Raw genomic sequence first — 16,766 nt, forward strand, 5'->3', positions numbered from 1 at the left:
TGTTTTTCTAGATATTTATGCCGATTGAAAAGAATTATACAACACCAATGATCATTTATCTGACACAACAAAGAAATTTTATTTAAAAAAAACCTGGACATCTCTTGCTGTCAGTTAGGACTTTTTGATATTGTCATGTTTCAACATTCACTGTCAGACAAAATAAAGTCACAAGTGATGATCTTCCAGGCTGGAGTGTAAATTAATTGAAATAAGATCATCAAAGTTCATACACGCGGCACCACAGCCAAGCTGTCACCCCCGAGCGCAGAGTCCACACTCTGGTGTCTGATAATCCTCAGCCACGTTCAAATGTCTCTCTTGACTCTTCATCATAAATACAATTAAAACAAGTTAAGGCCAACCTGAGCGTCTTCAACAGATGCAACTATCGCACTTTGTCCTTCATCTTTACTGTCCACTCTGAATGGCCAAATGCCCCAAGCTCCAAAGCACAGAGTCCTTCTGGATCAGTGTTGAGTTGGCTCCTCGGAGCCGAGGCGGAGGGAGGGGATGCAGCGTGCCAGAGGTCACCTGATGGGCAGACTGGGGGGTCAGCTAAAGGTCCAGTGCTGGTAGAGATCAGCAGCGTTACAATTGTCCATCTGAAGCCGGTCTCCTCTCAGCTGTAAACATTTCCCACTACTTGGATTCCTCAGAAGATTTTCCTGGAGAGTAGCATAAGAGAAAAGCTAAATAAATACAGAAGCTTAAGTAAATAAACTGAACAATATAACACGTGATCTATGCCTTTAATCATTCTGTGCTGAATAAATGCAATATTTTGACATTATTCAGTTAATCGTCTTCTTGCAGAGTGAGATAAGAAGATCAATACCACTCTCATGTCTGCCTGGTAGATGCAGTCAGCTTATCTTAGTTTCATATAAAGACTGGAAGGTATAGTTATAGTGTATTTTATGTGATATGGATATTGCAGCGGCTTCAGAACAAGAACCAGATGCACCTTGTTTAGTGTTTGTAACAGAATGCTAATTTGCAACACTTGTCCAGACAAAGCTTTTAAAATGTTAGAATAGTGAATCAAAAAGCAAAAACATTTACAAACACATTATTTCATGGCTGGGTGCTCAGACTTTCTGAAGTCTCCACTACATTCCCAGCAACCTCACAGTTACGACAAGATTCAAGGAACCAACAGTTCTCCCTTTTTTCCAGTTTGAATGCAAAGCTAAGCTAACCAGCAGCGAGCTAAAACCTCATATTTAGCAGACAATTATGACTGAGTTATGAGTTTTATCAATCTTGAAGTCAGTTAAGATAAACTTTTTTATCCCACAAAGAGAAATTCATGTGGTCATATATGTTCTGTTAACACTGTATGTGCAATATCAAATGCACATACTTGATCAAGAGCAATGTTGACAAAAAAAATAAATATATATGTCATGTAAGTTATGCAATCTAAAGGCAGGCCTACGTTATATACAAAAACACTTTTAGACTTAGACGTAGTAATATAAACACACATCTAACTCTCATTTAGTAGTCTAATTACTGAAGGTACAAATCATTTGCTGTGTCTTATTCTAATTTTCTGCTGCAGGATTCAGCTGTTTGACCTGCAATTCCCTCACAGTTTCAGGTGGAGAGGAGAACAGGATCATTAAGGATCTGATCAGCCCTTTAAAGAAAGCTGGAAACAAGCATGAAGTTAAAAGCAGGAAGCTAGTGGAAAAATGTCTCGTTTATTCAGATTTCGCCCCTCAGGCCTAATTTCAAGATCAACAATCATAGTCGGCACAGAGAGTGATCTATATAGACAACGCCCTAATCACAGCTTTTATGTATCTGACTATGATTGTTGATCTTGTAGAAAGCCTGAGGCCTGAAACATCATCCTGATAAAAGAGAAATTCATATGAAGCCAGAGTGTGTGAAACTTGTTTCCTACTCTTAGGTCTACTGCCAGTGATAAGCAACACACTTCAACCTATTGGTCTGCGCTACTTTTTTAAAATTATGCAATATCAATCTTCCAATCTAACCCTCCGTAAAAAAAAAAAAGCAATAAGCAAATTTTCCTAAAAAGTCTGCCCCCAAGTGCTCCTCACCTCTGTAAAGATCCACTCCTGCTGTGGACTCAAACTGGTGCCTTTCCCTTTCAGCTGGCATAGCTCGATCTTCACCTGCTCTGGATGGGGCACGGCATGAAGACACAGCTGTTTCCCTATATTGTGACGCAGCTCCTTATGAGATGAGTATTCAAAGTACTAGGAGAGACAAACATCCGGTCAGAGACTCTGCTGTCCCAGAGAACATCAAATCATCTTCAGTTCTTAATTTGACGTGTGTGAGTAACTCTTATTTTACCTGGTTGCCTCCCATGTTGTGACACTGGTACATGATCACTGGTTTGCCTCCCTGGTTATTCTCTCCAACATCCAGACAGGTTTGAGATCCAGAGTTTCTTATCTGGTGCAAACACAGGCACAAAATAACAGTAATGTCACAAGTGCTGGTGTGTTATATTGTTAATGTCCATATGCAAATGAAGGAAAGCGTGACTCACTGCTCCAAATTTTTCTGGGTCTAAGTCTGGAATGAAGGCCTCTGGGTAGATGTTGTTTAAGAACCAGGTGAAGTTCTTACAGTGGAGCTTCTCTCTCAGATTCAGACGTTCAGAGATGTCACCATACTTTTTCTGTAACCATGACAAGGATGTATTTAAAATTGATCACTTACAATTACATTATTATTTGTTGCAACAAGTGAGTATAAATTCTGGTCAAAATTGTGGTGGAAGAAGGGTGATAGATGCCACTGTCTCTGTCTTGTGTTCAACATTTTAACACTGTTGCTCCTATCAGCAGGTCATACTGACCTTACTGGCCATTTCAGCAGCGTTCTTGTTGCGGCGATAGAAGATCTTCTTGTAGTCGTCCATCCAGACCTCAGCCAGGCGCACCTGGTTGCGAGTGATGACCTCTGTGCCCTTGGGGAAGGTGTGGGGGCTCTTGTTGCGGAAGACATGGCCCACCACAGAACAAGGGATGATCTCTAGCTGACCCCCACACTGCCACACCTGTGAATAACATTTGATGCAGGTAGGAAGTCAGACTATCTTGGTAATGACAGGAGGACTTATTAAATATTAGACCTCACGCAGGGAGCGACATGAGAACAAATTTTCTCTTATTTTGGTATGTAGTAAGGGTGTAAATCACAACATCACAATGATATATCGATTCTATGGACAATGATACAATATCTACTGATATCACAAAGTCTGCCACAATACGATTTCAATAAGATTTAATTCTGAGGCCTCTCGTCATGATCAGTAAATATCCTCATTGTCTTTTTCTTGGCTGCTTGCCATTGGCTGCCTGTCCTGTTATTCTTGCTTAAGGAGGAGGTGTGCTTGGACGGAAATGGTGACACAAACATGGTGAAAGAATTAAAAAATGAAGGCATATCTAGAAGATGACAATACATATCAATGTTTTCATTTTGTTTCAATACTATTGGATCGTTGATCATTGAATTGATATATCTATTCAGATCTATACATCATACACCCCCCATTACATACTGCTATTGCAGTAGATACTTTGGCCATCTGGTCCTTACACAGAGAACAGGTTTGTAGAGATCGTACAGATTTTTTAGATGAGACTGATGAATGGCTCCTCAGTCATTTCAGATTGCCAAGAGCACTGCTTTTAGATTTGTGCAAAACTCTGGAGCTTTAATTTAGGCGAAATGCACACCAATTAAATCCAGTGCCTCCTGTGGCATCTCCAATTCTTGGCCATGTGACAGAGTATTTGCACACAGCACAACACCTGTCCTTATAAAGTTCACAGGAGGCGTTACCTATGCTAATAACAAACATCAGACCAAATGCCCCCCATTAATGGTCAAGATTCATCATTAAGCACACCTGTGTACGACCAGATTTTGATGTTTAGGTATGTTTGGGACGTGAAGTTCTCATTTTTTCACTTCACATAAAACTAAGAAAAAACATAGCAGAGGCTGCACAATGTGTGAACCTGCAGGAGTACAGATAAACGGACTGACCCTGAATGACATCTCCACATTTTCACCGCCCCAGATCTCCATCTTGTCATCGTATGTGCCAATGTGTTCAAAGTATGTCTTTAAAATTGAGAAGAGACCTCCGGCAAAAGTAGGTGTTCTGAAATTTACACAGACAGATACAAAAGCTTTAGACACTTAATTGATTCAGGATGTTCTGAGACAAACCAACATGATCCTTCTTACTTCACAGGGTAGGTTTCATCTGTGCGCAGCTTCCTTGCATCCGCAGGGATTGCCTCCCAGCCGAAGGTCAGGCTCCAGTCAAAGTTACCTCGGTTGAAAGCGTGGCCGTTGGCCACAGGCTTGTTGAAGTGAAAGTTGTTAAGATCAATGGTAGCGATCTCTGGGCTCACCACTGCAGTGGGTTCCTCAACAATGCGGGCCAACAGGGGCTCGAGCCAACCATGGAAACACTCGCCTAGACAGGAGGGAAGGACAGAGACCACTTTATATATACTTTTTTGCCTTTTTCACAAAAATATTGACTGCAACCCAGCATCTTGAAGAAAATAATAAATAATAAAATATTATAAAAATAAATAATAAAATAATAAAGAAAATAACTACATAAGACCAAGGGGTTAGGATCTGTTTCAATATTGAGGGAAACACATATGACGCTGGGGGCTTCAGGAGTTCTCTGCCAAAAAGTTTAGTGCAAACACTTAATTTCCTGCATTTTAGTTAATTTTATGCACCGATGTTTACCTTTTTTCATTTGAATTTTTTTTAATTTTGTCAAAATTAAGTCCTCTACTACCTTGACATATTTTTTGTGTAAAGGGTGGGGGGACACATGCACATGCTCTAAACAGTGAGTGGGACATGTCCTCTAAACTCTCCCTAAAAATCTTCACCAATGCTTAACACCAATCAGTTCCAGGTGAAGAGAGTTAAGATGGGGTAAAGCATGCTTTCATGTTGGTGTTACGTTACATTTAGCAGACGCTTATATCCAAAGTCTGACTATTTGATTTATTTGTTGCATTGACGTTGCCTTGACATCGCAAAATCATAGCAAACTCTATCTCTAACTTGGCAGAACTGATTTAAACACGCAGGCAAAGAAAGACTAAGTCTAAGGTAATTCAGCATAAAGAGAGCGAAACTGGACCGAATCATTGCCAGTTATTGTTGCTGATAGAAGGGGGCTGAAGACTGGGGGAGGTGTCCTCAGGGTGCAGTACTGATCACAATAACGATTTTTGTTTCCTCAAATAAATTGATCGGATACGAAGTTTATCCTTTGTTTTTTTTTTTTGTTTTGGGGCTTTTTTTTGCCTTTAATTGACAGGACAGTGTGACTGTGAAAAGGAAAGAGAGAGAGGTGGAGACATGCAGCAGAGGGCAAAGGCTGAACCTGAACCCGCGGCTGCTGCGGCGAGGACACAGCCTCCATACATGGGGCGCCGCTCTATCAACTGAGCCACCAGGCGCCCTCAAGTTTATGCTTATGTCTAAAAATCAGACAGACAGTCTCTAATAACACGTGCATCTTTTTTCAAGCATGTTGTTTTTAAGCACCCTCTGCTTCCAAAGTTGTGGCTGTAAAAGATCCTAATTTCATAATTTCTATATATACCGAATGTTTTAGTGATACACTTATTAAAAGAAACACGAAAGTGAAGTTTTAAATTGTCACAAAACATGGATAAATAACAGATGGATGGAGCAATATTAGCCAACACAATTATGATCATCATTCTATCCAAACTGTGCCATAATACAGCTAAAAACAATTTTTTTGAGAGAATTACAAGAAATATGACAAACATTCTTGCAGTGGTGTAAGAGGGCACATTTTTAGTAAAAATGAAAAACAACCCATTAGCCCCTAGCCCTGGCTGTGCCACAGTGAGCTACACACAGCTGTTTAAAAAGTCCGTTGTGGCTTATGTATTGTTGTGGTTGTGTGTGTGTTTTCTCACAGTGTGCGTCCAGAAAGGTTAGCACTTCGCCCTGAGCGATGCTGGCACCCAGCAGCCTGGCAGTAATGAGGCCCTTCCTCTCCGGTTGCCTCACTACGCGAACGATCTTCAGCTGCTGCACAAAGTCCTCCAGTTGGCTCTTCAGGTGCTCTGCAGAAATAAAAACATCATCATGTCCGTCTCCTCATGTCCTCATTTAAACAATAAAAAGGTTGTCTTAACTGAGCTCCAGTGGTTGAAGCTCTCACCTTGCTGGTTGTGATTACAGATGCAACAGATTGTTAAATCATTTAATGAGATTAAAACAGCTTGAAGGAGAAGAAAAAGCTAAATGATCATCGTAGTAATACCTGTGAGACCTCTGCCAGGAGAAATGCAATGAAGTGGAAACATTGCTGATAAAACTAGGTCACACTTCCCTTCTAAAAGCATTTGCTGACCACAATGCACACCGTACATTTCAAGTTTCGATCTAAATGAATCCGCCCCCCTACATGTCTAAACTTCATGACAGAGCTGCAACACTTGTAACAAAAAAGGAAGTTCGGCTACAGTCGGAAATAAACTGAGGTCAATGGCACATTGTCTTATGACAGAGACAACTGACAAAGAGGATATTTGAGGCTCAGTCAGTGGCTCATTGAACAGTAATTAATACTACATGCTGAAGTATCTGACAGTAAATGAAGCAGTGTGCATGAGTTATTATTATCTTTCAGTTATTTTAATACCCGTTTTGCAGGGCATGTTAGGCTAGTGTCAACTGTTATGCATATAGATAAATACAAGATAAACTAATATACAGAACAATCAATAAATCAGAGGGGGGAAGGCTTATGAGGTTAAAATGTACTTCTTTTACCCACTTAAAAGTCATGACTTTTAAACAGTTTCCCATATTTTACTAAATAACCCAATGAAGTTGCTGCTGTACAATAATCCATGTTCCCACACATTATGGAAAAAAAACTGCACGATTTTCCAAAGACCCATGATAAAAAAAAATTCATGACCATTCACAACATATAACACAAACAGAGCTGTATATTACTTCACTTTAAATGTTATATTATTATAGGTGGTCCTTGGACACAGTGCAGTTGCAGCACAGTGCATGTTAAATCACACTGTCACAACATCATTTTCTTGCCCTACTTGCCTGGCGTTATTTAAACACAGATTCAAACACTATTCAAATATAGGGAGGGAAAGCTGGAACGTGGGGAGAAAATAAAGAAGTGTACATGATAGTTAATAAAACATCACACACTGATGCACAGCTAAGCAGTTCAGGGGTACGTTACTTCAAATGCAACAGAAAATAGGTTTGCTGTTGTTATGTTATGTGGAAGGTTATCCACAAAAGATTATTTTAACAATTCACTTCATAAAACACAACAAAATTCCATGACTTTTTCAAAATGTTGAAAATTTTTGCTAAGAACATGACTTTTCTATACTTGGACCTGTTCTGGGTTTTCCATGTACGTGGAAATCCTGAGTACAGTCATGGCACTTAACAGGTCAGACTGTAAAAACGTTCCTATGCAAAACACATGAAAAAGCTGCTCTCATACGTCTAAGATAGACTTCTTCTATCATCATTGTTCTGATGAGTTTGCAAACTCTCACAGAGGAGGAGGTGCTCTTAGAGAGTCTGCTGTCACACTGATGTTCACCACTGTAATTTGTATTTCACTGAAGGCCATCCTTGTGGGCATACCCACAGTAAAATACACGGGATCATTTACATTTATGGCAGGCTGTTACTGTGTGCGCAAGCTGCTAAAAATCCCAAGCTAACATCATTCTTATCAAAGCTCACGGCCGACAGCGACTGGAATGCTGCCCTAAATACTCTAAAGGTCAATTTAATTAATAAATCACTTATAACTTGAGACGTCACGATTTTTCAATTGTGCCATTCATGCTCTGTGGATGTTCCTTACCCATAATGACTCACTAGAGCTTCCAAGTCATTTTCTACTTTGCTGTTTAAAAAATGTTTCTTTACTGTCTAACATTTCTGTGAAACATACCCAGTTTACAGTGCGTGCAAGTGTTCAATTTTACCTTTACATCATTGAATAAAATATCAGTATTATATGGAGGAAAGGCTTTCCTTTCAGCATTACTGCTACCCTATACTGCTTTTCTTCACCTGTAGCATAGCACTGAAAGAAAAAACTTCCCAGCACTCACACAGTTAGCAGAACTGCTGAGCTTGCACATTAGTCCCTCACTCACTGCCTGATTAAAGCTGCAGTTGGTAATTTTCATAATGAGGAAGTTTGTGAACCTGCTGCCTTGTTAAAAACCGTCAAGCCAAAACAAAGCACCGCCCACCAGCCAGACCAACGTTCATATTTTATGGCTAAACAATATACTAAAATCTATCTCTGAAAACAGAATCTTAATTCACATTTGATTAACGCTGCCTAGTTTGACAATTTGATTGCAGTTCACAAGAAGTGAGTCAGCACCATTGCATGTGTGATGCGTCAAGTAAGCAGAGTCTGCGACTGCAAACCATTTGGCAGTGGTTCCCCTCCATTTCAGTGCGCCGGTGCACTGCTCAATACATACCAGTGAGGGCCGGAAAAGCTGTTTAAATGGAGAGTAATCTGTCATCCAGCGGCAGCAGCAACGTAATTGTCAGCTAACAAAACAAACAACAATGACTGTCTATGGGGCAAAAAGCCATCGTAGCTTTCATGGTTGAATACATGACTGCATAGACAGTAATGTTCACAATATGATTTTATTAAGGCCTGAACAACATTCAACAGTTCGCTGTTTCATCAATCTCCTTTAATTTGTTCATGTTTGTATTGGACATGTGATCATGGTGATTTAAAGGTGGCTCTCGCTACTCAAATTTGCAGCGGGTCTATCGTATCTGCTGGCTACGTTATCTGTCAAATGGTGTGCAGACTCTGCCTATTCCACGCACTGCAGGCATTATGCCAGCAGGGAAGTGGTGCAGACACAATTATCGCAGCCGGCAGATAAGCTGGATCTGCTGCTAAATTTCAGCAGTAAGAGCGATGCAAAACCACACCACAACCACATGTCCAATACAAACACAAACAAGTCAAGAAAAATTGATGAGCGAGAACTGATGAATGTCATTCAGGCTTAAATAAAATTATAATGTGAACATCACTATCCATCCAGGCAATTACTGTCAACTAGGAAAATTACTGTTGCTTTTGCCCTGTAGGCAGCCATTTTTGTTTGTTTTGTCAACTGACAACGTAGATGCTGCCGCTGGCTGACTTTTTACACTGCCTTTGAACAGTTTTCCCAGCGCACGCCTTTATGTGTAAAGCAGTGCAGCGGTGCACTAAAATAAAGTGGACACAGTGATTAACATGAATGACAGCTGCATTAGAGACTCCTCAGCTCTAACTTGTTTTTGTTCAGCAGTGGACAATTCTTGCAAATGCCATTGGAAGCAGTAGGAGAAGGAAGAGAAATGTGATTTTATCTATGTATTATCGAGATATGGTAACAGTTTAAGCAAATATGACAAAATTTACTCTCATAAATGCTGCCAACTATGGCTTTAAGAGCATAAATAATGAATAAAGCCTTAAAACCGAACTTCCCTCACTGTCATGCAGCTCCTCAAGAAACGTCTTTACATTTTCCTGTTTCCTCTTCCCCATTTGTCATTGGGGTGTGTTTACGTTTTTCTCACCTGCAACACTGGCGTCATCTACCAAGATGATCTCTTTAAGGAGGATAGCAGGAGACGTGTGCAGGACACTGTAAACTGTCCTAAGCAGGGTGGACCAGGCCTCATTGTGGAAGACAATAATAACACTGGTGCTTGGCAGAGGAGGACAGCGACGGAACTTCCTTTCCACACATCTGAGCGAGGTGCGGCATGTCAGAGTACAAAGAGAGACAAAAAGGTGTGAGGGTGAGAGACGTATCTGATGAAATGAAAGTCACAGAAGGTCCAACAGAGCCAAGTATAACACACCATTGTTTGCAGATATTCAAGGTTTGCTCACTACTGCTAAAGAAACAGCTCAAGGCCTATCGAGCCTGTGACATGCTCAGGTGTCCAGCCTGACAAATATTTACAGTAGGTGAAAGCATTTACAACTACGCAGATAATGCCTCGGGCTCAATCACCCAGGATACTGATATGTGCATGCTCCTACGCTGCCTTTTTGCTTACATTTAGATTAGCCTTTTAACTAAGTGAATTTCCAGGACAATGGAGAGCGCAGAATGAAAATGCATGTAAATTATTTACTGCCCTGAGCATGACCCCCAGCTGAGACCCAGGAGATTATCTGGCCTGCTGTGCACATGTCAGCACACTTGTTGGTAAAACAGTGATTAGTCCAAACTATCTGAGATTATTTTGAGAACATGCTCTTACTCTGGAGGCCTTGTGTCATCCCCAAGACCACGGCTGAGTGAGATACGATCACTGGCAAACTGGTTGAAACAGTGCCGTGTCATACCCTCCTCCTTCTCCTTCTCGTCCTCTGGGGACATGTGGTCTTTCTGAAATGCCTGCCCATTAGCCCCTGGGCTCCTGGGGTCCTGAGGCGGTCTCTCCAGGTGAGGTTTAAGCTCAGCCTGACTGTAGAATCCAGTGGGGCATTTGACGTCCTCGGTGGGCTGCTCCTCTGCTGGCTGTGGCTGCGGCGGTCCGATCTGGAAACCAATGTTGTTGACAGCCTCTCGTACCATCACCATCATCTTGTCCTTCTTGACCACCAGCTCTTTAAACCAGGGGTCAGAAGCAGGCGAGGAGCTGACATCCCTCTGGAGAACCACCAGGACCACCATAAAGAGAGTCCCCCCAAGGAGCACCAGTTTCAGAGGGGACATACGCCGGCGTAGGAAAAGACGCATGTTTCAGAGTAAGTGTTGCTCTGAAGGCTGTTCAAACAGACAAAAACAAAAGTAAATTCTGGGTGCGAAGCTCTAAAAATGCTTAATTCAAAACAAACTCCTCTGTAACTCTTAACTGTTTTTATTCCCTAAACATTCAGTGAGTTATTCCTGAAGAGGACCAGCAAGAGCAAAATTCCCTAAACCGGTTTGTGCGTCCCTGCAAGTGCCATAGCAGCAGGTAATCTAGCCAACCTCGCTCCTCCTTGTCTCTTTAGAAAACAGTCCCACTGGGTGGGTGTAGAGAACAGGGAGGAGGAGAGTGGGAACAAACACACCACACCTCTCAATAAACACCTGAATTAACCTGCTCCGGACACAGTCCTCCAGGACCCACGTGGCAGCAGGCGGGCTGCCACACTGCTGGCACAACTTGCAACTCCCTCACCTGTTAATAAGTGACGCACGACAACGCCCTGCGAGACACCTGCTCCAGAGACACCTCACAAGTAATGATCAGCTGTCATCTGCAACAGGAAGTAGAGTTTGCTACATTGAGCATGACAGGACCATAACACCACCCCACCTTGGCACAATAGGAGCCTGTTTCCTGTTATGTGAAACAGGATATCACTGCAATGTAGGACATCTGCGTGTCCGTAGGTGATCACTGTTCAGTTAGAGACTCACTCTTACTTGTTCATGATTAATTTACTCTATTCTCAAGCCAGCCTGCTTCATAATTGATTCAAGAGGACACTCTTGTGGTGCTCCAGAAAAGGAAAACAAGTCCATTCAGTTTCTAACCAGTCGATCCAGTTGGTTGTCACCACAGGTATGACAATTGAGGAGTGGAAATAATCAGTCTTAGATGTTTAATCAACATTAGGTGATCATATGAATCTGGATTGAGTGCCTGAATATCACAATGTTCCCCCAGGTTTGTATTTTCAGGAGGGTTCTCGCAAGCATTTAAGGAAATATTGACATTTATATATTTGAAGAACAAGCAGACAAAAGACAGAAGTAATTCAGCGACATGACAGCAAAATGAAAGAGGAAGCGCTGTCTGTGTAACTTTCCGGCTTTCATTCAGAAAATATCAGCCCGTTTAATGAAAGTCTTTATCTCTTTTAGCGGCTCTACAAATCACACGTTTAATAAATTATAAAACCTGGCACTCAGTCTCAAAGAGGACACCGAGACGCTGTAAGAGCAGATAATATAAGGTATTCTCGCCTCTAAAACGCCGCCACTTACCTTAAATAGTCGAGCGGCTGTCGCCCACACCTGTTGATATCTTTATGTGTGAAGCCAAAGGACCACGGTGCGGTGATTCCAGTTTCCTAAAGTTGTTAGACAGGAGTTTTGAGCGAAGCAGCGGCTTACAGCAGCTCGGTGGCCTCCCGGGTTTTCCTTTGAACCGAACAGGTGCCATTTGTTGAAATGATTAGCCGGAGTGAGTCCCCTGCTGGCCGCGTGCGTCCAACACTTGAGAGTTTCCGTGAAGCGCGTGAAAGACTTTTATTGAAAACAGAGCACGAGATCCTGTTTTGAAATATCTTACAATCAGCACTAAATGCGGAAGAAGAAACTAAAATGAAAAAAAAAATTACATCACAAATAAAAGTAAAAATGTGATTATAGAAGGTAGATTTATTGGTCATTTTTATTATTTATTTTATTTTTATTTTATTTTATTTTACTATATAGGCTATTGAACGATTAAATAATTCTACAGGTATCATGCAGCTACTAAACATAAAAATATACAGCCGACACGAGACACAATAATCACAGTGTAAAAAACAAACTTGTTTAGCAGTGTGCAGTACAGACGCATTAGGCTACCACGAGCCCATTATAGGGACATTAGTGCTTTTTCATCAGGGATTAGGAGGAATTTATGTCGCTTAATTAATGTTCAGCATAGAGTGCTGTGAGTGAACATTGCCATTACCTCAACAGAAATTCATTATTCATGTGCAAGCAATTAAATACTCTCTCCTGTATCACCCTCTTGAAATTGTAGACTGATTTATTCAGAAAAGGAGAAGGAGGCATCTCTCAGGTTACTGTCACAGGGAGAAATCTTGATTGCAGGCTGCTGATTGACATGAGAGCTAAATTAAAGCCCAAACAGATAAACAGGTTGAGGCTGTGTTGGGAAATAAACTGTTGGAAACGTTTTTTTGTATTGTGTGTGTGTGTGTGTGTGTGTGTGTGTGTGTGTGTGTGTGTGACTGAGAGAGAGAGAGAGAGAGAGAGAGAGAGAGAGAGGAATACATTTGCACTGAATTTACATATAGAAGTGTTTGTTATCTCAAACTGATCATAAACATGTTTTCTTTTGTTTTTTTGTTTTTACTATTTATGCCGTTCAACACAGCTTAAAAAGAACAAATTAAAGGTATGCGCTGCCTTAATTATCTTTCGTAAAATTAATTTTACTGTAATTTCTACAGTAGAGATCTATGAGCCTTTTCTCAAGATTCACTTCTACTGTCTGATTTTTTCTTAATTTTTCTCAATTATTTTATCTGTTTTCTATGTTATTATTATTATTATTATTATTATTATTATCATTATATAGTTATTGTTGAAATTTCCTTTGCAATCCATGAATAACACAGTAGAAAAATGCAGTCATGGAAATTAGTCACAGAAACCCCAGTTCTTCCAGGAGCTTTCTTGAGTGAAATGGATGATTGGATAACCCTGGAAAAATGCAGCGTTCTTAAGTGTGGCATTTTGGGTACTGTGTTCTTCTAGGAACTCCTAAATGTGCTAAGGGACTCAATCAAATTAAGAAATGGTTGCTCCAGAAGCTGTTAGCTGAAGGACAGTGCTTAGTGGAACCCATTGTGGTGGTCAGAGGTAATGTGTACCCTACTGGATATTTGAGGTAGGGCTGCGCGATATTAAAAAAAAAAAACAAAACATTTAACATTTAAAAAAAAAACATTTAAAAGACATTGAGATATGAGCTACATGTTTAGTGGGAATGATAATTTTTGCATGTATTTTTTATTGAGAAAAAATAAATAAATAAATAAAAAAATACAGTATTAGTAAATAATAGTACTAGTATGTGAATATTTAAATTGTAAAGATGTATAATGTGCTCAGTGTGTACAGTGTGTAAAAATATGAAACTGTGTGCCTAATGCTAAAATATAATGTATCAAACCAGTATGTTAAGTTAGAAATCAAAAATATGGGTATGATTAATATTAAAATTAGAACATATGTTTGGGATAAATGATGATGATGTGATTTTTGCTGTGGTTTGTACCAAACAAGTATGTTCCCTTATGTCTGGAATATAATTTATAGGCAAAGGCATCTCTAGTATAATGGTAAATTGTAACTCATTTTACCTGCGATTTTGATACTGCACTTTGCCATATTAAAATTTCGCTAATATTTTCATTAACTGCACAGCCCTAATTCATGGCACTTTTAGTTCTTACAATGCAACAGAAATAATAAACCAAATACACACAATTAATGCAAAAACAGCCATTTATTATTTTTCTTATCCATGGGGAAATGAATCAAATCAACCAGAGCACTGTTTCTTAAACTCTTCCATTTTTTAAAGGAAATTGCAACAGTGTTTAGTTGACCTTTCGTTGTAAGGACATTGAGGGGAAAGCAAAAGTGGGGATCATTTTTTATAGCCTGTGAAGGCAGCATTGTTTTGGCTCAGACAGAGAAGTGAGCAAGTGTACCACTCATCTACATGTAAAATACACTTTTCAGCAAACATGACGTCCAATCAGTTTGGCCTTCAGAAAATGATTAAGCTCCTTCCTCAGTACCAAAGGCAACGTAAAGAGTGGTTTTCTTCAGTAGTAGTTCCATCGTGGACAAAATTATTACATACATTCATGATTATTGTTTCGAACAACTCATTTTGGGGGGTTGCAAGCCTCCATGTGCCAAACACAACCAGATGGTGTCAAATACTGTTGTGTAAAGTTGTGAATATTGGTCCATGAAGTATACGGACATAGGAACTGCATAATCTCAAGGCAATACTTGTGAGCATACAGAGAATTCCTGCATACAGTTAATCCTGAAACCAGTTTACGTTCACACACGTTACACAATCCAAAATATACGTCTCGTAGGCTGCTATATAAGTTGGAATGAAATCAGTCTAAATCACAGTCCGGTAAAAGGCGCAGCAGACATAATTCTCTCTAAATGATCGTTTCGACACGATAAAACAGGAATGGACACACAACTCGGAGGAATAATATAAGACATGCCTTGCAGCGACCGGTTTGGCAAGAAAGCATTGTCATACAGTATCAAAAAAACCTCACAGTGAAAAGTTACAGTATGCCCCTTTATAGATAAAGATCAGCATTCAGCTATGTGTACGCGCACACACACACACACACACACACACACACACACACACACACACACACACACACACACACACAAACACATACACACACATCCAACCACCCATACATATGGTACTCACACACACACACACTCATATAAAAGGTTTCATAACAGTTTTACAATCTCTCTTCAGTACCGGGATACTAATGCAACTGTTCTTCCTTCATTTCTTGTTTTTGGCTTGAACCAAAAATACATTGCAGGGAGCGAGTTATCAAACGTACATTTCAGTGAACCACAAACAGCCTTGTGTCCAGAGTATTGTGGCTAGAAGAAACAAAGAAGGCCCTGATAAGAAGCACAAAAGTCAAAGCCAAGGTTATTGTGAGTGTTTTCATATGTGCGCGTGTTCTTCTTCATGAGTCCAAAAAAAAAAGAGTGTTTGTCACCATCAATGACGGTGACGTTACCGTGGCCTCTGCTGTCAAAAGTTGAATAAATTATTTCAGTTTACCTTTGAAAAAAAAAAAATCATTAGTGTGTGTTTCATATCAAACATTTGTTCTTTGGTCAGTTTCATCCTTCGTGTCCTTGCATATTTTTTAATGAGTAACTTTTTTTGTACGCATATATATATACTTTCCTTTTTTTTGTACAAGGTCATCACAAAAAATCCATCCGCACGAAAATAAATAACGACTCCAGATGAAATACTATTGCTCATAAGCATAGCCACTTCCGTCCTAAGGCAACTGGGCTTCATGATCTCTTCATGATGATGAAAAAGCCTCCAAACATGAACAACGTCCTACATGTGTGCATCTGAGTACGTGACAACATACGGACAGGCCGAGCTTGACTTTGTTGGCCTTCTCCCGTCTCCAGTGTGTTCGCACCGTGCTCTGGTGCTCATCGCCGAGCTGACCACTCAGTCTCTCTGCAGTCTCTGTCTTATCAGTGCAGTGGGAGTCACGCTGCGGTCGGCCAGCCTGTTGTTAACTGCCCGGGGGACCGCTGGTGAGAAAGTAAGTGGTCATCTCTCCCTTCCCCTTCACCTTGACAACACCTCGACAGTCCAGCTGGTATCCATTGTTGACCAGCACGTGGTATAAGTCTGTGGTCACCTAAGAAAGGACACGGACATTTGACACCCAGGACGTGAGACACTGAACCCCTCCAAAGAGAAACACTGTCAGTCCCAATTTCACATTGAATTATCTCCCTAAAGTGACTGTGGTGAATATTAGGTATAGATAGGTAGATAAAGAAGTGCTTTAAAAGTATTTCTAGAGGTAGAGCAAAATAGAAATATTTATCTATCTGGATAAACATAGAAAATTGTTCATTGACGCTACCCATACAGTTATATCTCAATTCGGCACAAATTAAAACACTTATTAAAAATACTCAAAATCCTTTTCTTAGAAATACTATACGCGTCTGGATTGTTTTGGTGTGAATTACAGAGTGTTGGACATATCAGTCGTAAAGATGTCTGTTTCTCTCCAATATAATGGAACTAGATGGCACTCTGTTTGGGGTGCTCAA

At 40.4% G+C, this 16,766-nt stretch overlaps 2 protein-coding genes across 3 annotated transcripts in view; both read right to left on the reverse strand.

Moving 5' to 3' along the window:
- Window positions 1-50: 50 nt before the first annotated feature.
- Window positions 51-12,323, reverse strand: galnt6 (UDP-N-acetyl-alpha-D-galactosamine:polypeptide N-acetylgalactosaminyltransferase 6 (GalNAc-T6)). 2 transcript variants are annotated; one of them, XM_088082198.1, is made up of 12 exons: window positions 12,117-12,323; window positions 11,305-11,383; window positions 10,396-10,904; window positions 9,700-9,872; window positions 5,997-6,146; window positions 4,252-4,486; window positions 4,048-4,165; window positions 2,846-3,046; window positions 2,534-2,665; window positions 2,335-2,436; window positions 2,076-2,234; window positions 51-668 (listed from the first exon to the last, which is right to left on the reverse strand). In XM_088082198.1, exons 3-12 carry the CDS (start codon window positions 10,875-10,877, stop codon window positions 555-557), a joined length of 1,866 nt encoding a protein of 621 aa, XP_087938324.1. In that variant the 5' UTR covers window positions 10,878-10,904; window positions 11,305-11,383; window positions 12,117-12,323; the 3' UTR covers window positions 51-554. The 2 variants fall into 2 exon arrangements, with proteins under 2 accessions (XP_087938324.1, XP_042347387.2); XM_042491453.2 differs by lacking the exon at window positions 11,305-11,383.
- Window positions 12,324-14,363: 2,040 nt separating this feature from the next.
- LOC121946788 (adenylate cyclase type 6-like) overlaps window positions 14,364-16,766 on the reverse strand; it is a 46,700-nt gene continuing 44,297 nt past the window's right edge. Inside the window, exon 24 of the mRNA XM_088082197.1 lies at window positions 14,364-16,342. Coding sequence (XP_087938323.1) covers window positions 16,214-16,342 — 129 coding nt within the window. The 3' untranslated portion in view covers window positions 14,364-16,213. The remainder of the gene's footprint in view (window positions 16,343-16,766) is intronic.

Source organism: Plectropomus leopardus, chromosome 9 (genome assembly GCF_026936395.1).
Source record: "Plectropomus leopardus strain MGB_pleo_1.0 chromosome 9, ASM2693639v1, whole genome shotgun sequence".
Taxonomy (NCBI): domain Eukaryota; kingdom Metazoa; phylum Chordata; class Actinopteri; order Perciformes; family Serranidae; genus Plectropomus; species Plectropomus leopardus.

What these genes read in the sequence shown, in the direction of transcription:
- galnt6 (XM_042491453.2), bottom strand. Translation starts at nt 10,877, where the DNA reads ATGCGTCTTTTCCTACGCCGGCGTATGTCCCCTCTGAAACTGGTGCTC. An exon ending in ATGTGGAGATGTCATTCAGG is followed by an intron (nt 3,047 to 4,047) that starts GTCAGTCCGTTT and finishes TGTTATTCACAG; the next exon opens with GTGTGGCAGTGTGGGGGTCA. An exon ending in ACAACATGGGAGGCAACCAG is followed by an intron (nt 2,235 to 2,334) that starts GTAAAATAAGAG and finishes TGTCTCTCCTAG; the next exon opens with TACTTTGAATACTCATCTCA.